The sequence below is a fragment of the Cnephaeus nilssonii genome (assembly GCF_951640355.1).
Source record: "Cnephaeus nilssonii genome assembly, chromosome: 1".
In the NCBI taxonomy this organism is placed as follows: domain Eukaryota; kingdom Metazoa; phylum Chordata; class Mammalia; order Chiroptera; family Vespertilionidae; genus Cnephaeus; species Cnephaeus nilssonii.
This window is the reverse complement of record NC_137072.1, coordinates 103,423,956-103,449,573: the sequence shown is the minus strand read 5'-3', so window position 1 is coordinate 103,449,573 and position 25,618 is coordinate 103,423,956. Positions and strand designations below refer to the sequence as shown.

Here is a 25,618-nt window from a genome sequence, read left to right as displayed (position 1 = left end):
GGACCTGATGGGGGAGCACCCTGATGGGGGAGCCCAAGTTCACAGCAGCCCATGTGTCTGTAGGAGGCTGAAAGGCTGGGCACCATGACTGTGACCTTCAGGAGAAGCTGGTTGCGCCTCACTGAGGATGGAGGCCGGAGGCAGGGTGACCAGAAGCGGGTCATCCTCTGTGGCTGCTCAGGGGAACGTAGGAGGACAGGGGCGAAGACTAGGTAGCCTGGCAGTAACTAAGCCAAGTCTTTTTTTTAAATTCTCACCCCAGGATATGTTTTTACTAGAGGCCCGTTGCACGACATTCATGCAAGAATAGGCCTTCCTTCCCCTGGCTTCACTCCCAGCTGCTCGGGAGCCAGCAAGTCCCTGCTCCCCAGCCGCCCGGGAGCCGGCAAGTCCTCACTTCTGTTGGAGCACCACTCCAGTAGCTCTCTCCAGCGCCCCCCTTCCCCTCATAGCAGGCTTCACACTGCTCCGCACCTGCTAGCGGAGGTACGGTCAATTTACATGTTTGTCTATTATTAGGTAAGATTGTTTATAAAGAGCAGGGAGTGGGGGGGAGAGAGGAACATCTATGTGAGAAGCATCTGTCGGTTGCCTCCTTGTATGTACCCCGACTGGGGATGGAACCCGAAACCCGGGTATATAAGATGCCCTGACCGGGAGTGGAACCCCACCACCTTGTTGATTTACCGGATGACACTCCAACCCACTGAGCCACCACGCCTGGGCCGTGACCAAGTCCTGGCTGATGGGAGCCTATTGCTACAGAGGTGGTGGGTATGGCTGTTGCTGGTATATATTCCGTCGTTGCACTGTGTGTAGGACACAGACCCGCCGCCCGCCCTGGCTCTACAAGAAAGACATCTTCCCAGGCAGCTGATGGGTGGGAACCACTCCCGACCTCCTTCGACGTTAGTCCTCCTGAGCTCCTGGATTGCCCTCCTGTGTCTGGGACTCACCTGGGACCGACCTTGTTGGTTGCTTTACCCAACAGCCATTGCCTAGGAACTCACAGATACTTGTTACTTGCTACCATGACCCTGCAACTTATATATTCCTGAAAGTCTGGAATCTAAGTTCCAAAGGATAAGTCTTTTTTTTTTAAAAAAAAGAAAGAGCCAAAACCGGTTTGGCTCAGTGGATAGAGCATCGGCCTGTGGACTCAAGGGTCCCAGGTTCGATTCTGGTCAAGGGCATGTACCCTGGTTGCGGGCACATCCCCAGTAGGGGGTGTGCAAGAGGCAGCTGATCGATGTTTCTCTCTCATCGATGTTTCTAACTCTCTATCCCTCTCTCTTCCTCTCTGTAAAAAATCAATAAAATATATTTTAAAAAAAAAAGAAAGAAAGAAAGAAATGGAAGCCCAGAAAGATGCAATGACTCATTGAGAATCAAAGACAATGTCAATGTTACACCCTAGACCAGTGGTCGGCAAACTCATTAGTCAACAGAGACAAATATCAACAGTACAACGATTGAAATTTCTTTTGAGAGCCAAATTTTTTAAACTTAAACTTCTTCTAACGCCACTTCTTCAAAATAGCCCAGGCCATGGTATTTTGTGGAAGAGCCACACTCAAGGGGCCAAAGAGCCACATGTGGCTTGCGAGCCGCAGTTTGCTGACCACGGCCCTAGACTATTTAGCTTCCTGCCCACAGATTCACCCACCTCACCACATTTCTCTCCAGAAATCAGGGCTCATGGATCAACATAAAATAACCTCACAGCCTAAACAAGATTAGACCTAGGAAAGCCTGAAGGTAAAAATTCCAACTAGTTATCTCAAAATACAAGATTGTTCTATTTTTTTCTTCCTTAAAAGTAATGCTCTTTAATGCTAACTACAGCACAAGAGAGAAAAAAGAAAAAGGTGTTTGAATTCCCATTGGAAGGTATTTGCTCTTCTAAGAAACAATAAGCTTTCAGGTTATTATCATATGTTATTAAAGCCTGAAAATATGATGAATATTTTATACAGACATCTTAGATCTTTTCCTGATGTGGGTCTCTCTGTAAGTGTAATGACTAGGCCAAAGGGTAAAAATAGTGTTTGTGTTTCTTTTTAAAAATATATAATTTTATTGATTTCACAGAGGAAGGGAGTGGGAGAGAGAGACAGAAACATCAATAATGAGAAAAATCATTGATCAGCTGCCTCCCGCACCTGCAGGTCCCCTCCTGGGGCTGAAGCCTGCAACCTGGGCATGTGCCCTTGATTGGAATTGAACCTGGGACTCTTCAGTCCGCAGGCCGATGCTCTATCCACTGAGCCAAACCAGCTAGGGCTGACATGCCTTCTTTATGAAATTTTAGCAAGGACTGTTTCTGGGCTATTTTATTCAATTAATCCATCTTGTTGCTTTTAGGCTATTGTCATACTGGGCTTTATTTGTCTCCCCCCACCTCCCCCCTTTTTTTTCTTTCTGTTCTTTTAGCATACTGTTTTGATAACTGTGGTCTTTTAGTATGTTTTGATATCTTTTAGGGCCTGTTCCATCTCAGTTCTTTCTTCTGAACTTTTTTCCTTATTCTTGCTTTTTCTATTCCTCCACATGAGTTTTAGAATTGTCTTGCCAATGTCCGTAACTTCTCCCCTGGTGGGGGATGTCCAGATGACCAAGTGGCCTAGGTCTTTAATGCCCCCATAGCACATGCGTGTGAGCCAGACTAGCCTGCTCAGATAGGGTCATCAGAGCAAGGGGGGAGGGTATGAGAAGAACCCAGGAACAGGCCCCAAAATAAGCCCCAAAGCCAGGTTTCTAAGCCTTGAGGAGGGGATAAAATCCACCCTAGGAGGGGCTGCAATGATAGGTTTAGGGAGGGAGCTGGCATGGGAGGGGCCGTCCCGCCTTAAGGTAGGAGCTGGGTAGAGTAGATATAAAAAGGCTTAAGCACTGCAGTCATCGCTATCTCCTGGCTCATTCTGGCGTCTCCTTCCTCAGAGAGCAGCTCTTCCAGATTGCAACCTCCCAAGGTAAGGAGACTGCGGTGGGGTCCGAGGGATCTAGAGCCTTCGCCACAGTCTGCTTGGAATCCTCCAGTCCCTGGCGAACTGAGCTGGTCTCTGGGAGGGTGGTGGTGGGTGTTGATGCTCCCGCTTGGCAGGGAATGATGAAGAAAGTGAGCTCTAGTCAGCTTGGCTCGGTGGATAGAGCATCGGACTGTAGGGTCCCGGGTTTGATTCTAGTCCAGGGCACGTACTTCAGTTGCAGGCTCAATCCTCGGCCCTGGTTGGGGCAAGTGTGTGAAGCAACCAATGAATGTGTCTCTCTGTCTTTCCCCCTCACTTCTACTCTAAAAGTCAATGGAAAAACGAGGTTTAACAACAAAAAAAGTCCCTAGCCGGTTTGGTTCACTGGATAGAGTGTCGGCGTGCGGACCAAAGGGTCCCAGGTTCATTTCTGGTCAAGGGCACGTATCTTGGTTGCAGACTTCTCCCTGGCTCAGGCCCTGGTTGGAGCGCGTTGCAGGAGGCAACCAATCGATGTTTCCCACTCACATCGATATTTCTCCCTGTCTCTCCACCTCCCACCCTCTCTAAAAACAAATGGAAAAATATCCTCGTGTGAGGATTACAGAAAAAGAAAAAAAAGTCAGTGATTCAGATTTCTAGCCCTAGCAGGTTTTGTGTGTTGGGAGTAGAGCAAGAAGGTGGGTGGGTCCCTGTGCTCAGAGGAATGGGTGTTGTTGCGTGTCACTGAGCTCCCCCGCTAGGGCTGCCTGTTGGAGACCTCGGGTCCCACGGACAGATGGGTGCAGAGATTCATACTTAGGCTGCGGGAGGTGCTGTGGAACAGTGGTTATGGTTAATCTGGGTTTAAATCCTGAAGAGACCAGAAACTGCATTTGTAACTTAGAGCGAAATATCAGAAGCCTGTCTGAGCTCCTTATCTGTAAAGTGGAGATTTAAATGAGCAGATTTCTTAGGATTGTTGTGAGAATTAAGCAATGAGTCTTGGGGCTTGCTGCAAAGTTTAGAGAGGAAAAATCATAGGCTTTGGTATCCTGTGTGCTTTGCCACTTACTAGCTGTGTGATTTCGGTAATCTGAAAAAAATGTGGATAATGATGGCGTCAAGGTTTAAAGTGACTTAAAAGGTTAAATGAGATAACCTCAATGAGATTTAATGCCAGGTGACTCAGTTGGTTGGAACGTCGTCCTGTACACCAAAAAGTTTTGGGTTCGATTCCAGGTCAGGGTGCTTATGGGAGGCAATGGATTGATGTTTCTCTCTCCCACTGATCTCTCTCTCTCTCTTTTTCTTTCCTGCCCTCCCTCCCTTTCTCCCCTTTCCTCTGTGTCTCAAATCATCCTCTGGTGGGGGGCAGGGTGGAGGGAGTGAGCAAAAGAGAAAAAAGAGAACTCATGGACATGGAGAACGGGGTGATGATTTTGGGGGCGGAGTGGGATGGCTGGAGATGGAAGAGGACATAGAGGGATACATAGTGACAGGGAGGCGGGGGGGGGGGGCGGGGGGGGGGAGAGAAACATTAGCCCAAACCGATAAAGGCTTAACCTGGGCTATCATATGTAACTCCACTCTTGGCAAATAGTGATTTCCAGAGCCCTGAGGATATTCCATTTACTGAGATGTTCCATCCACCTCCCCCCCAGGCACATGGTGGAGGGGAGTTGGGGCCGTGAGGGTGCTCCTAGCATTGCCTCCAGGCTAAATTATGTGGTCTTATTTTTTTACTCATCTGTGGATTTAGGATGAGAGTGGATGGTGCCACCTCACCCCTAGGGAACCACCAGGTTCAGAGATACCCATAAACAACTCTTCCCAAAGACCAGGGTGAGGGGTCCTATCCAAGAGGCATTTGCAAGTTTTGGAGTTAATCACTTGAAAGAAATATTAAGGACAAAGACAAATGCTCACAACATTAATAACGGGAGGAACCGGGAAATCAAAGCAAATGTGTCGAATGATAGCAGTTCTATTAACATCTCCATAGGCCATCTCAGAAGAGGTTGCTTCAGAAGCTTCTGGAAAGAAGTGAAATTTGGCCAGATTTACCATAAAGGGGAGGGATCATGTGAATTGACCCCAGATTGGGAGGGGCCCACTTTTGCCCCGGCCTGGCTGCCGCTGCATTTTTTCTGAGTCACATTCAATGGTGCCCTCCCCATTCCTACAGATCAGAAAGAATAAATAACAGCAAAGGTAGCAGTTAAAAATGGCAAACCTGCTTGCCCTTTCTCAGAGGTTATAAGATCTGTTTTATTGAGTTCCCTTAAGGACAGAAGTTTGCATTGTTCTGGTAACTAGCGGCTGCTCCCAGCTTACAGTCCTCTGGACACCTGCCCAGTGTAAACATGAACACAGGGGCACAGAGCCCCTCCTCACCCTCGGCATTCTGAGGTTAATGGACGTTAATCGTGGGAAGGCATCAGGTGCTTTGGAGGGAGGGTGGGAGTGTGATGCCTGCGATCAGGTGGCTCCTGGGGGCCTTCCTTCTGCGGAGAGCCAGGTTCTGATAAAGAGGGAACCAGCACAAAGGTGCAGGTCATGGTGATGACGGTGTAGGATGTCCTCTGCCATTCATTCCACAATGTCAATTGTGCTCCGAGTTGGGCACCCCTCTAGGTTTGGGGAACACAGCGGTAGGAGACAAACATCTCTGGCTTCATGCTTCTCATACTCTATTCTCGAGATCCTAGGTTCTAGGAAGATTTAAACAGTGATGCTGGTGGAGAGAGAACTAGAGAGCAGCTAGTGCACTTGCTGCATTTGGCCTGAGACGAAATTTCATTTGGTTTCTTGGAGTTTTAAATATATGTTTGTTGATTTCAGAGAGGAAGGGAGAAAGAGAGAGATAGAAGCATCAATGATGAGAGAGAATCATTGATCAGCTGTCTCCTGCACGCCCCACACTGGGGATCAAGCCCACAACCTGGGCCTGTGCCCTGACCGGGAATCAAACTGTGACCTCCTGGTTCAAAGGTCGATGCTCAACCACTGAGCCACACCAGCTGGTTTTAAAGCAAGTTTTGAGCCAACATCAGACATTCTGAAATCTAACCTAGAGGTCTTACCTTCTGGCTTCTGAAATGTGGAACAGCAGCCCTGGCCCTTATATCTAACAGCAACATCGGCTGCCCCTTTGAGAGGGAAGTAAGTGGGTCAGTTCACTGTTCTGAGGCCTTCGGTTACGTCTGGCCTTTCCTCTCAAGCCCTGCCTGGCTGCCGTGTGGGACCTGCCTCTCACTTCCCTACATTTCTCTTTTTCTTCTATTTTGTTTTCTTCTGTTATTTAAAAAAAAAAAATTATTGACATTATTGCTGATGTCCTCATCCCTCCCCAAGCTTTGCCCCCCTCTCCCCCTTTCCTTGGCCATCACCACGCTGTTGTCTGTGCTTTGGGTTATGCATATATGTTCTTTGGCTAATCCCTTCACCTTCTTTCATCCAGTCCCCCCCCCACCCCCACCTTTGCATTTATTTTTGAATCAATTTTCCTTGTCAATCTGTAAACTGTCTTGAATTCTTTTTGGAGCATCATACAAATAGGAAATAAAGCCACCTGCTCCCACTGCCACAGATAACCACTGTGAACATTTTTGAGTATTGCTTTTCCCTGAATGTTTGTGTACATATTTAAGTCAAGTTGAAAACAGCCTATAATTATGTCAGCCCGAGTTCTGTTCTCCATCTAAACCTGTGCTTCCTCACAGCTAGGTAATGCTATTTGACATTTCCTGAGTTCTGGCTGCATCCAAGGGGATCCATAGCTTGTCAGTAGGCCTGACTAAGCACCCCTAGAATTATCAGCACTGTCACAGGGCCCCGAAGAAGCTGAAGGGCTGTGAGGTGAGGTGCTTGGGAGTCACTCAACATGTCTTCCTTTAACATCTCCAACAGGCCTGCTGGACCCAGACTCCACGGAGAACAGAAGGGAGAGGATTTCAGCCTCTTGGAAGATGTTCAGAGCTGTGAGTCCCTGCTTAATTTTACGTTATTTTATCTTCTGACTTTGATTACGTGATTAGGAATTACTTGTGATAAAAAGTTATATATTCTAGTAACTTAAAGTTCCCTTGGTTAAAAATGTTGAAGTAGAAAGTGAAATATTGAGGGAACAATTGGGACCCTTAAATTTCAATCCCCCAACCCATGAAGAGACAATTTATTTGGAAGTCTGTCATTGAAAAGGTCATACAATAGGCAACAATGGCTGTGGGCAAGAGACATGCTCAGCGAAGCTCTTTGAGACCTGAAGGACAAAGAGTGTCCATGTGAAAATGGGAGAATGTTTCAGGTACAAGGAATGGCAAGAGCAAAGGTGGGTTCAGTGACAGAAGCAGAAGGTCCAAATGGCATAGAAGTCACCTTTCTTCACACTGGACTCCTGGTCATCACCCAAGTTGTGAGACCGAGTGACAATCTGACCTGATCCATCCTGGTTATCACAGCCCTCTGCAGAGCCCAACTTGTTAGTCTTATTTCTAATATGTGTGTCCTTGGGAAGTGGGAGTTTCGTGCCAATGGCCTCAGTTATTTAGAACCTAGCCCAGTACTAAGTCGTAAGAAAGTTTTCTGCTTATAGTAGTAAATATTAACTTAATAGTAAATACGGGGTGTCCCTCAAAAAGTGGATGCACACTTTGGCTGCCATTATTCATCTCAATGGGCTAATCTGAGAAGAAAGAAACATCAATTGAGCTACCAGCTGTTAAAATGTCTATACACCTTTTGGGGACACCCTGTATTTAGTCTAGGTTGTCAAAGATGCACAGAAATAGACCCATCAGACCTCTCGGGTTTACTTACTTTTGCTTTACAGCTTTTATGGCTTAATTGAGAAAGGTGAGCCATTTTCTTAATCCACAACAGGTTAGAAATACCAATACAATAATGATGGGTGCTAAAGCAGGGAGGTCACTGCTACATATAGTTAAAGTGATAACTCAGAAAGTGCCTCACAGCATCTTACTTTCTAGAAATGGAAAGTTCGCAATGGTGGAGCATCCCTGGCCCTAGGGGTTCAGTAAGGGGTGTGGGCCTATACTAATTAGCTCACAGTTTTATGGCCTGGAGGCAAGATGCTGGTTGACCTCATCAGGCCTCAATATCAAATTAGTGATACCATTTAATTCAATCAATTCTGCCTTATTGGACAGCAGTAGGCACAAATAAGTATGAATACAAACAAGTACTTTAACAAGCTGTATGCTTACACACTATGACGTGATAGGGTTCTGTGTCTGAGATGGAATAAAGACAAAAATATTCTGCATCAAATTAAAGGGAGAGAGTCTACACATGCACACACGCACAGTCTACCTTTCCTCCACACTGTACAAAGAGTAATACAAAAACTACAATCCAAAACGAGAGCCAGACATCAGCCCTGATCTATTACTAACCTTGTGCAGCATCGAGAAAAAAGCAAGTGAGTGCAAAGGGCTAAGATCCATATACCTTTCAAAAAAGGTCTCCTGATTGAACCAGCATTTTGCCTTTTCAATTGGAACATAAAAGGGAAACCTGTCTTTTTCCAAGTTTTTTGGAATTTTGATCTGTCTATTAGTTCCTTGTTGGGGGTGATAAAGGAGATGTGAAGCCGGTAAGGTCTGGGTCCCACATCAAAACCACTGCAGGAGGCTTGTCTGAATGAATGTCCAATGACGGCTGGCCTCTGGGAGCCCCTGAGCTGGGTCTGCAGCCCTCATGGCCAGGGCTGGAGGCGGAGCTGAGCTCAATGAATCAGTGGTTGATCGCTGTCTCCAAAGGCTGGCGTTTAAGTCTAGCACCCACTCGCAAAAAAACATTGTCCCTCCAATAAGAATAATTCGATTGCTAATGCCCACTCTCCAAGCAGTACGTCCTGGCCTCTGGACCGATGTGACCAGCATCTGAGGCTGTGGAGTAATGGCCTCCAGGTTCTAGATGAGTCTAATCAAACAAAGCTTTCCGTTCATCTCCCAACATGGGAGGTTCCCAGGGAAACTGAAATCGTTAGTACTGAGCACTCATCCTGTGCCAGGTACCGTTCTATGTGCTAAGGTACTTTAGCTCATCTTATTCGGATAGGGACCAGCATTCCCATTTTACACAGGAGCAAATGAAGGCAGGGGGAGCAAGGGGCAGGAGCCGGGACTGATGGGACTGATCTCAGGCAGTGCCACGCCAGTCAGCCAGTCGTCAGCCATCAGCCGCAGGGAGATCCTGGCTTGCTCTGCAGGTTCCTGGAAGCAGTACTCCGGACTTCTCCCCGGAGGGGGAGGGCGGCGGCGGAGAGAGCTATTGGCTGTGGAATGGAACCAGCCTACCTCCCATAGGGCACGCCCACTGCATATTAGCTGTGGGCAGCTGGTCCGCTAGTTACCTGCTAAGCTTCACTTTCCTCGGCTGTAAAACCAGGGCCCTGTGGCAGAGGGAATAAGACCTGGGTTTTGCAGTGAGACCCAGGCTTGATCCTGGCTCAGCAAATCCCTAGTAATCCCATGTCATGCCTCCCACCTCTCTAAGTCCTCCTGGAAAAGGGAGCTACTTTGAGCCCAGGGAAGGCGCTTGTGTACGCATTGGAAACGTGTCTGCCTGGTCGGGTTGCTGTTAGGACAAGCGTGGCGATGGGCTCTCCCTGGCGCGGGTCTGAATGGAAAAAGAGGAGGGACGACACTGGGTACACACAGGCAGCTCAGATGGTGAAAGAGGGCCATGGTTTGCTTCCTCAACCTGCCCCATCCAGCCATGTCCCGTCTCAGACCCAGGGCTCCTAGTGTCCATTGCTCAGTCCGGGCTACTAACGCAGAAAGCATCCCCAAGACCAGTGAGGCCGAACAATCCTGGCTTTGTTTTGAAAGGTTTTGTCCCTGAGTTTTCTAGCTGGTGTTTATCTGACTTCCTCCGCTCCAGAGGAGCTAAACTAGCAGATTCAGGTTCTTGGGGAGGGGACAGGTAGGTGGGAACCCGCAGCCCCACCAGCGCCCAGGTGCTGGGATCTTCTGTGTCCTGCGCTGGGACAGAGCAGAGCGCGCCAGCCCGGGACAGGGGCGCACGGGGCGCGGGCACGCTCGCTGCCCTCCGGCTCCTGGGAAAGGCTGAGATTTCTCCCCGCCGCCAGGCCGCCTTTCTTTCCTCCGCGCAGCCGGGCGGGCGAGGTCACGTTTGGCTCTTTAAGCCAGCAGGTAGGCAGTGCCCTGGCGGCCACAGGCGGTCCTGGAATGTGCGAGGGGCGTGGTGACAGCCGCTGCCGCCGGCCTCTTTGCGCAACACCTTGGCTATATAAGCGGGCCGCTGCGCAGCACCTGGGTGACTGCTTGGGTCCCCTACCTGCGCAGGGAGCGCTGGTGAGTACCGCCGCCCGGCCAGGGCGCTTCCCGCCCCATCTCACTCTCGAGAGAGAACCTTAAACTACTGAATTCTTTTAGATATTCCTCCATGCAGACTTCAAGGAACTTAGCTGGCTTTGGGCTGAGGAAGAGGGGGAAAAAAATCCTAAGCCTCCAAATTTTCAGATTTCTTTCTTAGCATTACGGCTATAGCTATTGCCACAGCTCCTGTGAGCACACTCCTGCTACTGGCAGTTATGAATGAGCCACACTTGGGGAGTTCTAAAATTATAGATTATGTTAGGGCTCCTGGTTTTGGGGCAGAAAAGGGGGTGGGGAATGGAAGTATTATGCGGCATCGGGAGGGCTAGGCGCTCTGTGTAGTCACTGATTCTCTGTGTGACCCAAGGCAGGTCTCTCAGTCGCTGGGACTCTGCTTTTCCTCTTTCCAAGAACAGGCATCTGAGATGTGAGCTGAAATTCTAGGTCTGTGTGGTTGTCCAATGCTGCGCACCCCCACCCTGCCACCCCCCACTCAGCACGACTTCCACTGCTAAGTTGTTCTTTCTCTAAAGTGACTGCAAGGTACAGTGCAAACTTGTTCATCGGGGCAGGTGGCCGGAATCAGGAGAGGGCTGGCCTGTCCTTCATCTTGTCTTGGGAAAACAGAGCTCACAATTTTTCAATGTTTTGAGGGTGTCAGGCCAGATAACCAGGGAAATGGTTCACCAGGAGATAGATGTGCACAGGTGCAGCTTCGGGGTGGGGGTGGGGGGGGACTCAGGCTCTCCAGGCCAGATAGAGGGCGACTGGTGGACTGGCGTTAATTCAGTCTTCAGATCCCCTGGGACAGTGGTCAGCAAACTGCGGCTCACGAGCCACATGCGGCTCTTTGGCCCCTTGAGTTTTTAGCAAAGGCCAGCTTAGGGGTGCCCTAATTAAGTTAATAACAATGTACCTACCTATATAGTTTAAGTTTAAAAATTTGGCTCTCAAAAGAAATTTCAATCATTGTACTGTTGATATTCGGCTCTGCTGACTAATGAGTTTGCCGACCACTGCCCTGGGAGATGCCTGCCCTGGGTCACTGGCACTGAGGGGAACAGAGTAGAACCTCTCCTGCTCCTTAGCAAGGAGGCAGCTTGTCGGTTTCATCACGTGCAATCTCCCCCCCCCACCCCCCCACCCCCCGCCCGTGTGTTGGGTTCACCAAGCGATTTCTGTGCTAGCCCTCCTGTGCTGGAGTTCATTGGCCTGCTCTTCGCTGGGAATTCTTGCAAAGTCGTGCCTCCTAGGAGACCATTGTTTCAGAGTGCTGAACGTGTTTGCATCTCTTGGTTTGTGCCAGCCAACCAGCTGATAATGATCTGCTGGCAAGAAAGGCATGCTTCCAAAATCCACCCCAAATCACTCAACCACTCATTCAAAGAAGTCCCCAGCGGTAGGAGGACCTCTGGGTTATTACTGTTAGACACCAAGTTGACAGAAACAGCCTGAGTTCAACTTAAGAAGGCAGCCACCTTCCACCCCACCTTCCTCTCCCCCCTCCTCCCATCCCACCCCCACCCTGGGGACAGAATGGCTGTATCAGCAGGGAGCAAGCAGGCTGTCCCAGTGAGTTAAGTCATCCCAATGGACTTTAAACATGCAGAAGAGTTCAAAAAGAGGGCTGCAAAATGATTGAAATGTGTTTTAAATGTTTATTATGATACATCAGCCCTTTTACCCCCCTCCCCAATGCAATGCAAAATAATTGATATAGTTATAATTACAGGATTTATTTAAAATGTTCTAAATCCAAATTTAAGGTACACTGGGAGGGTGGTATGGTCATGGGGCCCTACTTCCAAGAGAGGGCAAATGTCTTTAAAGATTCTATTAGTGCATATCAAAAGTCTAAAGCCATTCAACAACAGAAAACCAGGCCAATTGCTTCCCTTTCACCTGCCCCACACCCCTCCCTCCCACCACTACCAGGTCCTTGGGGGGTTATTTTGCCTTGTGGTGGCTAAAGGAAGCTAAAGAAAAGTAGTCACCACCCTCTTGGGAATGTTTGAAGTCTTGATCATTTTTTCCAAGTGTAAGAACATAGTCCCTTGAAGTGCCTGGCACCGTGCACTCAGCAAGCAGTCTCCTAAGTGCCCTGCATGCTGGGCTGCAGAGCTCATCCTCCCTGTGCTTGGGGCCGCCGCCCAGGGGGAGAAGGAGTGGGTGTCTTGGTCTGTCTGCAGGATGCTGCCTCATGCCTCCTCTCCCCACCTTTTCAGATGTCCTTGGGCTGAGCACAGGCAGCCCCAGAACAGGTCCGGGTTGGAAAGACCCAAACAAAGCAGAGTGTAGGGGTTGGGTGACGGCCAGGTGCCCTACATTTCCCTGTTACCCAGGTCTGACAAGAGCCAAGACGTTTCCTCTCCTTAGCCTGCAAGACTTCCTCTTGGCATGGGGTGCACGGGTGGATGCAGGGATGTGAGCCAAAAGGACTATCAACACAGCCAGATGGGCTGTAGGGACTAGTGGTGCAAAGTAAAGGAGCGGGTGTGTGATCATAACCCTAGCCTCATGCTCAGCCATCAAAAGCACCTTTCTGGGTATCAGAACTGCCAACATAGATGCCTTTACTCTTCTCGGCTCCTGTGGCAGGTAGCGAGAGCATGCTAGAATGTGGCCTTGGGGAGGCAGGAGGAGGAACAGCTGGGTCAGGAGTGTGGTGTTAGGAGAAAGCCTTTGGAGCAACTCCTAGCTTTATCAATATGAGTAACAGTTCAGGTATCCCTGAACCTTCTTACCTTTGTGGACTTGGGGGTTGGGCTGTATCTTAAAACTTAGAAATTTCAGATGGAAGAAAATAACCATCATCCAATCCCACCATCCACTCTGAACCCCATGGAACATTTCTGGGTCCTGATTGAAGTGCTGTGAATGGGACAAAAATTTCCCTTTATTCACAATTTTCCTGGCTTTCTGTTGTATGTTTGTTGTTGTTGTTCTGATTCTTTATAACCTCTTTAATGGATGCACCACAGTTGAACTCCCTATTTACATTCTACTCTCTGACAGTGCAGCAAAGGGCTGTGGTCTACATCACGTTCATTCCGGCTGCAAACATGTTCCGAGCACTGCCGTGTGCCAGGCAGAGCTGTAGACCCTGCGGATGCAGTGAACGAGACAAAGCCCCCTTCAAAGGGGCGATCAGCGCCAGAAAGGTCTTTTTAACTGTCTCAGGGAAAATCCTCAATCCCCAATTCCTAGTAGTCAAATGACTGGGTCAAGATTTGTGTACAATGGGTGGCTCTTTAGCTATTTTGCCAAATGTTCTCCAGCACTGCCTATAGTGCTCATCTTATTGCATCCTCTCCAGTATGACATATATTATACAAAAAAAATATATTTTTACTCATCTTATTTAATTTGCACCTATTGGGCTACTGACGAGGCTGAACTCTTATTTGTAGCCACTTGTACTTCCTCTTCTGTGACTTGTTTGTTCCAGTCCTTTGGGTTGCATTGTGTCAGGACAAGGACCACAGGGGGGACTTCCAGGAGCCACACCTCCACTCCATGTCACTGAGAGGCCTTTGCCAGGGAAATGGGTTCGGAGGGAGGAAGCCTGTAAAGAACAGGGTCTGACACTAATCCAGGCAGCACGGCGCAGTAACAATCGCTACTATGTATGGGATGCCTGCTTGGTGCCAGGCACTTTCCTAGGCATCACCATTAACCTCAGAACCCTGCAGAATAGAATTGTCCCCCCTCTATACAAGGGGAAACCGACACTTGATGTTCAGAGGCATAAAGGGACTAGAGTAAGCACACGGCCCCTGATAAGGGGCACCTCTAGGATTTGAACCAGGTCCAATGTGTCTTGCTTACCGCAGAAGACCTGATGGTTGGTAAAAGCAGGTGAAATGTATATGAGCACATATGTTAAGTGGGGGCACCCTGGAGGATCGTGAGGACTTGGCAGACCGAGAATCAATGAAGGTAGATGAGTTTGCATCCTCTTTCTGACTGAAGGGGACGTCAAGACAGAGGACGAGACCGTGAGTAGAGAAATCAAAGATGGGTAGACTGAAATAGAGATTTGAGGCTGGCATGGAAGCACACGTTAAGAAGTGGTTGAAGGAGGCCTGCAGAGGAGTGTAATATGGCACCGAAGAGCCCACACTTAGAGGTGTAAGCACAACACTCATCCACTCCCCCAAATCTCGCAGCTGCTGGCTCTCCCTGCCATGACCTCTGAGTGACCTCCTTTCAGTGGCTGCTCCTTTAAGCTCTGTTTTCCCACCCACAGACCATGGCTCCTTGGCCTGAGGTGGAAAATGCCCAGCCCAACCCAGGTAAATACATCGGAGGCATCACGAGCCAACAGCCCCCCACAGATGGAAAAGGAAAGGAGCCCAACAAAAGTAAGTGCCGCTCATCCAGCCCCAAGGGGCCTCCCGTGGGCACCCCAAGAGACACGGGGCTGATCCCGCCTTTCTCCTGGCCTTTGTCGTTTGTTTGGCCAGATGTCGCCGGGACCTCTGAAACCAAGATTGAACTTCAGCCATCCCACTCCACCGCCACCCTGATAGAGGAGCCCACCGACATTGAAGACCCCTGGGACCTGCCCGAGCTTCAGCACAAGGGGATCAAGTGGTCAGGTAATGTGAGATGGGCAAGGGAGTGAGCTCACCACCATTACAGCATCGCCTCCCTTCCCACTGTCCTGATGCCCTTCGAACTAAGGGCCTGGCCAGGGTTGCCACCCGACAGTCTAGGAGGCTTGGAGTGAAAGCACGGACTGATGTTTGGAGAATCCTTTGTACTTTCTTTCGTTCATCCGGCAAATGTGCCCTTGCTGGGGTTATAACCAGGCTGGACACGGTGCTGCTCCTTAATTACCCATTGTGTGCTGACCAGCTCCTGGGTACTGTCAAGGTGCTGTGGCTGCAGCAGTGAGCAGTTAGGGTCCCTGCTCTGAAAGCTGAATGGGGGGCGGGGTCCCCCTACCCTAAATGCAAGCATCAGAGCAGTCTTCTAGAAGACAGGTAGTATAGCCAGCATAGCCAGGCAAGCAAATGTTGCACTTTTTTTTCCTGGTTCAGGGTGTAAGGTGATCTGTGGCTCGAAGGACTGGGAGGGGAAGGGAGCTTTCAGGGGGGTGGGAGAGTGGGGGTGGTGCGAACCACTTTAAGAGTGGAGAAAATAGCCATCCAGGGCGCAGCATTGCCCAAGCCTCCCCAAATGGAGGCCGTGATTGCTACCTTGCAGCCACATCCTAGAAAATAGTCTGTGCTGTTCAGAGGAGCTTAGGAGAGCCATTATCTCTGACCCCACACTTAGCGGGTGGTAAGTGCTCTTCACCGCCTCACTCAGTGACACGGGCTCAGCTGAGCATGGAGTCTGCTTTGCTTGTCCCAGACTACACCGAACCCCTCCTCGCCAGTGCACATCCTGTGGAGACACTTCAGGGGTTTCAACTAAGTGGGCGATAGTGGTGATTTCTCAGAAACTGCAGCCACAGCTGCCCACCATCTCTGGGCCTTGCTGTCCATAAGTGCTCATAGGCCCCTGGCTGGGGGAGGCGGGGTGGGGGGTTCAGAGTTCATTGCCAAACTCCTCAGGGTTTCAGATACTGAAAGTCTTTGTGCTTTTTCCCTCCCCCAGAGAGAGATACCGAAGGGAAGATTCTGTGTATCCTGCAAGGGGTCGGGAAGTTCCTTCTGCTCCTGGGGTTCCTCTACCTGTTCGTGTGCTCCTTGGATATTCTCAGCAGTGCCTTCCAGCTGGTTGGAGGTATGGATGGAAGGGTTGAAGGGCTGGGGTAGGGGTGTTCTCATTTGGTTCAGATCCTCACAAGGCATCAAGCTCGCTCCAGCTGCATTTTAGGGCTGGGAGCCACCTCAGCTCATCTCCCATTTTACAGAGGAGAAAACCGAGGCCTACAGAAGTCTGACTGGCTTAGGTGGCTTAGGCCAGGAGCCAGGGCTGGAGCCAGTTCCAGGCATCCAGCGCCTTGTGTTTGTCCACAAACCTTAGACAGGAAGCTGCTTGACATAGATTTATCGAAGGGATCTCTTCTTTCTTGGGGACCCCCATCTGAGGGGAGTATTGGATAAGAATCATCTTAGGCCAAAGCTACTAAGGGAATCAAAGCTGGACCTTTGCTGGAGAAGGACAGGGAGAACCTTCATCCAGCGCTGAGCATGGCCCAGCGTGACCGTGAAGTGTGAAATCACCACGGGTTTGATCACCTTTGTGCCCAAAATGGGCAACGACACTGACAGCTAGCACTTTGAGTGCCTCCTGGGTCTGGGCATTTTCAGGGGCACTGTCTTCAACATTCCCTCCCATTTATAGAGAGGGCCAAGGCTCAAAGAGATCCCAAGGCTCACAGCCTGTAATTGGCATAACAACATTCATTCAGGTCTGGGTGACACCTGGCACGTGGATTTTTGCATCCCTTGGTGCTTCTCTTGAGAACTCATCTTTGTGACCTGGGAGAATTGGGGTAAGTGGCTTACTAACTTTCTAGATGCCACTTCTGGTCCCCCTGGTCTGAAGCAATAGCAGCGAGGGGCTTTGCTCTGAATATCTCAGACAAGTCACCTCCACTCTCTGAGCCTCAGTCTTCTTTATAAAATGGATTGGTGGTCTCAGAGGCACACACAGAAATGACACCTCCAGCATTCAATTACAGGCTGGGGCTAGGGCTAGGGCTTGGGGGAGGGAGAGTGGATAGATGAGAAGATTACTCCTGGAGGACAAATCTTATGAATTGGGAATACACCCCGGAGATAGGAATTGAGACAGGAAATTCACTAGCATCGATAGGGCCAAGTACAGAGTTGAGGCTAGGTTCATGATCAGAAGGCTAGTGGTTGAAGAAAGGAAGGGTTCAGGATGAAGCCACAAGAGGAACAGGGTCTGGGAGTGGGTGGGGCATGTCTCCTGACATCAAGGCAGTGCAGGGGAAATGCATGAGGGAGCAAGCTGCCACAGGTGCCAGCAGGGCTGGAGGCCGAGATCCACAACCCACAGCCAATGTTGGCCACTTGGTGCCCACCTGACCCCCTATCATGTGGCCATGATTTGTTTTGTTTTTCCAGGAAAAGTGGCCGGGAAGTTCTTCAGCAACAACTCTATCATGTCCAACCCCGTGGCGGGACTGATGATCGGGGTGCTGGTGACGGCCATGGTGCAAAGCTCGAGCACCTCCACATCCATCATCGTCAGCATGGTGGCCTCCTCACGTGAGTCCAGTTACCCGTGAACCCAGATGTAATTCCAGGCATTTCCCTTGTAGCTGGGAGCCCGGGATTTACTCTGCATGTGTCCAGGCTTGTCACCATGATCTCCCCATCTTGTCCTACTATGATGTGTTCACCTGAACCTCCGGCAGCCTCCTGTTTCTATTTCCATAGCCCAGACTGAGACTAGACCCTGAATTATCTGGAGCTGTGCTGTCCGGTCCAGCAGATACTCACCATATGTGGCTATTTAATTTTATTTAACTGTAATTGATTTTAATTGAAAATATATAGCCCGGCTGCTCAGTTGCACTAGCTGTATTTTAAGGGATCAGTAGTCATATGTGGCTAGCAGCTGCCATTCCAAACTTGAACCTGACTGAGAGTGGAGACAGATTCCCTGAGTGGGACAAGTGTGAACACATGAATTTTCAACCCAAACCAGCATTTTAGCCAAAATTAGAGCCTTTTCTGGGCCCAATTAGAAAAAGGTATTACTTCTTTAAATACTTATGTGCCAGAACATTGTGGCACTATATTAATCTTGTTTAGAAAAAGGAATTTGCCATGCTTGTTATATTTGTTTTCTAGTCTCCTTCAAGGTGGCCTTGCATCTGAGGAATTGAGAAAGACACTTTAAAGTAGAGCTCACGAAGGGTTTCTTGGGGGTCTGTGGATTCCCTGGAATTATGTGCTAAAAAGTCTTTTTGGTCCATGTTTGTATTTCTATATGAGTTGCCCTAGCTTTTATCAGATTCTTTGCAAAGGTGCATACAGGTGAAGAGCTGCAGTTCTAGGCAGCGACTAGCCTGGTGGGTTCAGACTGCCCGGGGCTCATCAGGAACCTGGCCAGGCTGCCTATCTACACTCGCTGGCTTGCTGACTTCCTGTTTTCTACCCAGTGCTGTCGGTGCGGACTGCCATCCCCTTTGTCATGGGAGCCAACATTGGGACCTCGATCACCAACACCCTCGTGGCACTCATGCAGGCAGGAGACCGGAATGTGTTCAGAAGGTAGGAGGCTCAGAGCCAGCCCTTGCCACCAACAGGTCCATTGGCATTGGCCAGCTTGTCATAGCTACCTTTAGATCGCCACTGAGAATGTGCTGGTCAGTCCTGGATTGCTTATTCCTGGCCATAGCGGAGTGCAGTTGAGGGTAGGGCTCACGAATGGAAACAGCCCCCTGATCTGCACAGCGGGGATAGGAATGGCACCATCACTGTGTTGTGTAAAGGAGTAAACACAATCGTACAGGTAAACACTTAGCAAGGTGCCTGGCACAGAGGCAGGGTTCCCTAAATGCAAGCCCAAGCTAGAAGCTTACTTGCAACGTGGTGCAGTTAAGACAAGGCCAGGTAGGGTTGTGGTTTCCTGTCCTGCTGAGTCAGAAATAATTATAACCCGAAGCTTTCATTCTTGGCCAGCTCAACCCATGCCACTTTTCCTTTATTCTTCACTCGCTTGCTACTGAAAGGCAAAATGTAGCTTTTGTGGATGTGGATGTGTGAGATATGAAATGGGGCGGGCTGGAACCAGGCAAAGGGAACCCTTTTCTTCCAAAAGGTTAATGTAAAAAGTAAGCACATTTCCTGGCCTCTCTTCTAACAGGTGACAGCTTTTTTTTTTTAAACCTACTAAGATGGAGAGGCAGTTTTCAGCTTGTCTGTGTGATGCTCGTGCAGTGGGTCAGGCAGATGGCCTTGGGCAGGCTGGTTGGGGGCAGTGGTAATAGATTAAACACTACCAGGGTGTTTTGCTAATCTGATCTTTTCAAGAAGCTAAGTGGGCGTTCCTATGCCCCATTATATTAATGTAGCGATGCAAAGAGGCTAAGTAACTTTGCTGAGGGGCATGGCTGGGATTCAAGGCTTTCTTATCCAGATTTTTTTTTTTGCCTCTGGATGACCCATGACATATAAACATAAGCATGCGATCTATGGTGATGCCTGCTCATAGGAATGTGGTTGACTTTGCTTACCCCTGTGGGAGATATTTCAATAGATTGACCTTCCTAGACTGGTGCCCACTTGCTCATTGACTAATCTGGCTGCTGGCTCGGGGTTCCCTTTCTTCCATAGGGCTTTTGCAGGGGCCACCGTCCACGACTTCTTCAACTGGCTCTCCGTGCTGGTGCTCCTGCCTGTGGAGGTCTCCACCCATTACCTGGAGGCCCTGACCAACCTGATAGTGGAGTCCTTCAATTTCAAAAGCGGAGAAGATGCCCCGGAACTTCTGAAAGTTATCACGAATCCCCTTACAAAGCAAATTATCCAGGTAAGGGCCAAGTGCCAACTCCCTCCCCCTTGCCCTTCACCCCGCTCAGCCCGGCATGGACAGGAAGGAGTCTCTGAACACTGCTATTTGGCTGCCTCTGAAAATAGCCACGAAACTGGGGAAACACTAGGGAGAGTTAACGGACCTTTGTTGTTTCCTTGACTTCAACATGTGTGTCGTGTTGGAGGGTGGAGGGAGATGGTGAGTCTTCTCAAGGCTCAAGCACTCCCCACTGGACACCTGGGGCCACTTTGGTCTCACTACTGACCTCAGGACCAGTGGGATCACTGGCAAAGTATTATCCTACTTCTAGCCAAAAAGAAAGGCTACTGCCCTTCCCATCCATCTTCCCCTCTGGTCACCAGAGTCTGTCCATATTATTAAAATGAAAGAAGGCTTTGTGAATGTTGCCTTTGGAGAAGGGGCCAGCTTAGACCTTGCCCTCTCACTCTCACTTCTGGTTTTCTCTGCCATTCTGTCCCCCATTGAATACCTACACGCTTTCTAGGCACCAGTTCACTATTCACATCTTTACTCATTTATCAAGCACTTGCTGATGTCTAGGTGCTGACAGGGTGAGTCCCAGCTCACCTCTGCAGGGCCTCACCATCTGTTCACCTCCTCTGAAGCCCTGTTTGCAGCAGCCCCTGCGAGTCCCTCCCACGTTCGTGCTGAGCATGTGCTGACTCTCTTCTGTCTATTGCCTTCCTCAGCTGGATAAAAAGGTTATCAATCAGATTGCAATGAATGACCCAGCAGCTCAGAACAAGAGTCTGATCAAGATTTGGTGCAAAACTTTGACCAACGTGGTAAGTTTCTAAGAATATTGGTGGGTGGACTCTTTCATCTGTACTTTAAGCAAATTCTTTCATTCGAAGTGGGAAAATAAAAGGTCAGGCAAAAGAAAATTGGGGACTCCTGAAAAATCAAAACTGGCCCATGAGAGTCCATAAGGAAATAAGTCCTTGCATGCTGGATGGACAGACAGAATGCAGTAGAATGAAGAGAACCTTTTGCCCCATCCCACAACACAGATACATTATCTTCACTTGGCATTATTTTCATGTCCCTCGACTTTCTGGCTGCTTCTGTCCCCACTTATGGAGAGACCATGGTCTCCCCCTTCTCCCCACTAAAACTGAGTGTTATGTTTGCCATCTAGACTCAGATGAATGTCACCGTCCCCTCGATTCAGAACTGTACCTCCCCCGACCTCTGTTGGACAAATGGTTTCCACACCTGGACCATCAAGAATGTGACCCACAAGGAGAATATTGCCAAGTGTGAGTAGAACTCAGAGCATCAGCCACTGGGACGGGCTGTCTGGGGTGCTGGTGGTGAACAACCAAGATTCTGTCACTATAAGACAGAAGGAATAAGCTAGGGCCTAAATAACAATCTGTGGCTTGGGGGACTCTACGCTCTTCTAATAAGGACTTACCGTGGTTTCTTCAGGCCAGCACCTCTTTGTGAATGCCAACCTCTTGGATCTTGTTGTTGGCATCATCCTTCTGGTCACCTCCCTGCTGGTGCTCTGTGGCTGTCTGATCATGATCGTCAAGCTCCTGGCCTCTGTGCTTAAGGGGCAAGTAGCCGTTGTCATCAAGAAGACCATCAACACTGGTAGGTGAACTGCTCCCCATTCGGGGCTTTCTAGGGGAGGCATCACTGAGGGAATCTCCTTTAGATTCTTATCTAGCAGTGGCCTCTGCATGGATTTTATCTTTGGATTGGAGAAACTGCGGAAGCTAAGACACTCTTGGCCCTTAAAATCTTTCTTGGTGTCTTGGGTGGGACCTGGGGAGCAAGAACAAACTTGGATCGCATGTTTGCAAGGTCCTGAGAAAGCCAGCTCAAATCCAGAACTGTGAAACCATCCTTCCCACAGGTTTCCTACCCTAGCACGTGCACCCACTCTGTCCTGTGGAGGTGCGCCCAGGCCTCCATCCCATGCCTTTCCTAGAAGGCTTGTGACAGATCACTTTTCCTTCTGTCTTCCAGATTTCCCTTTCCCCTTTTCCTGGCTGACTGGCTACCTGGCTATCTTAGTGGGGGCAGGCATGACCTTCATTGTGCAGAGCAGCTCGGTGTTCACCTCTACTTTGACCCCACTGATCGGTGAGTTTCTCCCTGGCTTCTCCCCCTGGCACCGCTACCATCTCCGGTCATCCTCTGGGACTGATGTTATGGACTTTGTATTTCCCCCCAGGTGTCGGTGTGATTAGTATTGAGAGGGCGTATCCCCTCACGCTGGGGGCCAACATCGGCACCACCACCACTGCCATCATGGCCGCCTTGGCCAGTCCAGGCAAGACCTTGAAGAGCTCACTCCAGGTCAGGAAATGCTGTGTGGGACAGGGGCTCTGTGGGTGGGATGCAACAATATCTGTGGTCTTGCAAGCAGATGGTTTCTAACAAGAACCCTGCTTCTCTTAAGACTAAAATGGTAATGTGGAGGAGAAGCCATCTACTCCTTAGAGAGGCAGTGAGACTCCCATCACTGGCAGTTGATTAAACAAAAGTGGGATGGCCACTCGATCGAGGTCAAGTATTTTGGAATCATAGACATTATGAAGATCTGAGGTTCTGGCTAAAGCCATGATGTCCAATAGAAATATAATGTGAGTGTAGAATACAAATTTGAGTCACCCATGTAATTTGAAATTTTTAGTAGCTACATTTAAAAAGTGGAAAAAAAAACAACCCAGGAAGATCAATTTTAATGATGTATTTATTTAACCCATTACCATTTCAACATGTAATCAATATTTTTTAAATGTAATATTTTACATTCTCTTTTGGACTAAGTCTTTGAGGTAGCCACATTTCAAGTGCTCAGTTGCCACACGTGTCTACTCTATTAGCCAGGGCTGGTTCAAGTCCCTAGCATGATGCCTGGCACCTTGTGGGAGGACATAGGACAGTGAGTGGCCTCTGAAGTCAGACTTCCTGGGTTTGAAACCCACCTCTACCTTCTCTCATCTGTTTGACTTTGGGAAAATAAGCTTAACCCCACGGTGCCTCTGTTATTGCTAATATCACATGGGGACAATATTGATAAGCCACCTCATAGGATATTGTTTGAGGATTGAAGGAATCCACATAACGTGCTTAGAAACGTTGTTTTGCTCCTAAGTAAACATTATAAATGTCAGCTGCTGATGCTGCTAACTGTCCCCATTCCTCCTTTCCTCCTCTCTCCCTAGAATGGGGCATTGAGCCAAGGGACCCAGCTATCCTGCAAGCCTTGCTCTCTGCCCCTCCAGCTCTTAACTGCTCAGCTGGAAACTGCAGGGCCAACACACAGGCTAGCAGTGGGCACATGCATGAGGTGCATTGTTAGTTTGCCTAAAGGACTTCAGGCTCTGAAAACTGTGCTGTAATTAAACTGGCCAAACCACCCCCCCGCCACACACACACACACACACACACACACCTCCCCTCAAACTGACATATGGCAGGCCCTCAGGCAATACAGGCCCCTTGACTCTACTACCTCAGCCAGCTAGGTGACACCCCTTTAACTCCACCCCCCCACCCCAACCACCACCACCATGCGACAGACCATTCACCTGTTCAACCTCTTGTGTTTCAGATCGCCCTGTGCCACTTTTTCTTCAACATCACGGGTATCCTTCTGTGGTACCCAATCCCGTTCACCCGCCTGCCCATCCGCCTGGCCAAGGGGCTGGGCAACATCTCAGCTAAGTACCGCTGGTTTGCCGTCTTCTACCTGGTCATCTTGTTCTTCCTGGTCCCACTGTCCGTGTTTGGCCTCTCGCTGGCTGGATGGCCAGTGCTGGTGGGCGTGGGGGTGCCCATCATCCTCGTGATCCTTCTGGTGGTGGTGCTCAAGCTCCTGCAGGCCAGCTGCCCCCGCGTCCTGCCCAAGGTGTTCCAGACCTGGAGCTTCCTGCCCCTGTGCATGCGCTCGCTGAAGCCCTGGGACATCGCCATCTCCCTGGCCACCGGCTGCTGCATGAGGAACTGCTGCTGCTGCTGCCGCATCTGCTGCCGCTTCTGCTGCTCGCTCTGCTGCCCCAGGTGCTGCCGCTGCAGCAAGTGCTGCCGGGATCCTCAGGAGGAGGAGGAGGAGGACATCCACATCAAGGTCCCCGAGTCCTTTCGTACCATCTCCATGGTCGTGGAGGCCCCGGAAGGGGTCCCCAAGTCCCAAGTGGACACCCCGAACACGAACACCACCTCCAGCCTCACAGCCTTGTAGGGGCTGCCCTGAGGCAGGCGGAGGGGCCCCAAGTCTCCCTTGCTCCCTCCTTGGTTCTGCAACGCCATTCTCCACTTTGCTGAGCAATGGCATCAACATCAGCTCTGACCCTCGTTCCCCTTTGCGCATGTGTCAGCCTGCGTGGTCGCTCTGGCTCCGCCCCTGCTCCCTGGGTCTCCCACTCCCAGGAAGGTGCAGAAAGAGAATTAGACAATGACGCCTGGCTAGATAACGGATCCCCTCCACCCACCCACTCCTGCACACAGATGGGTTGGCCAATGGGACTTGCTCTCAGACATAACCATCTTCTGAAGTCCCAAGGGAGGAATTTATAGAAGGCTCTCAAAGATGCACACACACACACCTATGCTTTTCTCATTGTGATATAATTCTCCTTTACCAAAGCCTGGCTGCAACCCAGAGCAGCTGCCTCCCAGGAGTTCTCTCTCCAGAGCAGGCCAGTTCAGGCAAGAGGCCTTGGAGGACACAGGCATGGGCCTTGCTCTCTTCCCAGTGCTCCCCAAGGCCCCCTCACCTGGACAGGTCTGGCTAGTCCAAGCATATTACCTGCTGAGTCTTTGAGTTTCCAGGTGTTAGGATGCACTTTGACCCACCTGTTGCCTCTTGAGATCAGGTGGCAGCAGGGTCTGTGGGTCCAAGGGATATGCTCCTTCTTGCCCCATATGCCCCCTGTGCCTTCTAGAGCTCCAGCTGTATTTACCCCTTTGCCCTCCACACTCCTCACCTCTAGTTCTCCCTGGAGAGGAAGCTTCAGACAGGTCCGGGGAGGGAGGGGGCGGGGGGGACTATGCCACAGCGCATCCGTCATGACAGGCCGGGACAACAAACCAAGCCCTCCCCCGGCCTTCCCCCGTGTAGATACCAATTCCCTAACTAACAGCCATTTCTACGCCATATTTATAGCCGTGCACCTGTACAGCGTTTTTATAAGTTATATAGTAATAGTAGCGGGACTTGTTTGGGGCTCTCATTTGGAAATGTCAAGGGAAACAAGACTCTGTATTTCGTGATGCTGGCTTTTCAACACGCCTCTGCTAGCCCTGCCCGTGCCTCCCTGTAAATACGAAAGCTAAGCCTGCGCAGGGCTGCGGCCCTCTTTGCACTCTACAAATTGGATCCTTGTACCTGTATTGATTGTATTTTTTTTAACTGGTTGTGGGAAGGGAAAAATAAAGATGATCAAACCCCAAAAGAGTGTGTTGCTTTCAATTACAGGGAAATAAGGCCTCCTGGAACTGTTTACTAAAAATTTGAGGCCATTTCCCCCTCAAATGTTACACTCACCGCCAGGGCCAGCTGCATAATTTGTTGGTCCCCTTGGTCAAAAGGCAGGAGTAAAGTGCCATTACAGGCATGACAGGCAGAAAGCTTTCCTCCAGCGTCTCCATGGCCTTTGTAGTTTTTTTCTTTTCTCAATTCCTCCAGCAGCTCCCCCATCAGCTGTCTGCCTGCTCTCTATTTTGTTTGTTCAGTTTGCTCATTAATTCTACATATGTGTGAAGTCATGTGGTACTTGTCTTTCTCTGACTGGCTTATTTCACTTACCATAATGCTTTACAGGTTCCTCTATGGTCTCTCTGGCCTTGTCCTTT

The 25,618-nt window shown here is 49.7% G+C and overlaps 1 protein-coding gene across 2 annotated transcripts; it reads left to right on the top strand.

The window, feature by feature from the left end:
- Positions 1-2,932: 2,932 nt before the first annotated feature.
- Positions 2,933-25,209, top strand: SLC34A2 (solute carrier family 34 member 2). 2 transcript variants are annotated; one of them, XM_079779221.1, is made up of 14 exons: positions 2,933-2,972; positions 6,861-6,931; positions 14,565-14,679; positions 14,782-14,916; positions 15,923-16,051; positions 17,365-17,508; positions 18,408-18,519; positions 19,585-19,780; positions 20,494-20,589; positions 20,943-21,063; positions 21,236-21,403; positions 21,782-21,898; positions 21,990-22,114; positions 23,376-25,209. In XM_079779221.1, exons 2-14 carry the CDS (start codon positions 6,920-6,922, stop codon positions 24,003-24,005), a joined length of 2,100 nt encoding a protein of 699 aa, XP_079635347.1. In that variant the 5' UTR covers positions 2,933-2,972; positions 6,861-6,919; the 3' UTR covers positions 24,006-25,209. The 2 variants fall into 2 exon arrangements, with proteins under 2 accessions (XP_079635347.1, XP_079635346.1); XM_079779220.1 differs by lacking the exons at positions 2,933-2,972; positions 6,861-6,931 and adding an exon at positions 10,249-10,291.
- Positions 25,210-25,618: the final 409 nt, after the last annotated feature.

Coding starts and splice junctions, on each gene's coding strand:
- SLC34A2 (XM_079779221.1), top strand. Junction 21,064..21,235: donor CAAGGAGAATATTGCCAAGT/GTGAGTAGAACT, acceptor TGGTTTCTTCAG/GCCAGCACCTCTTTGTGAAT. Junction 21,404..21,781: donor CAAGAAGACCATCAACACTG/GTAGGTGAACTG, acceptor TCTGTCTTCCAG/ATTTCCCTTTCCCCTTTTCC.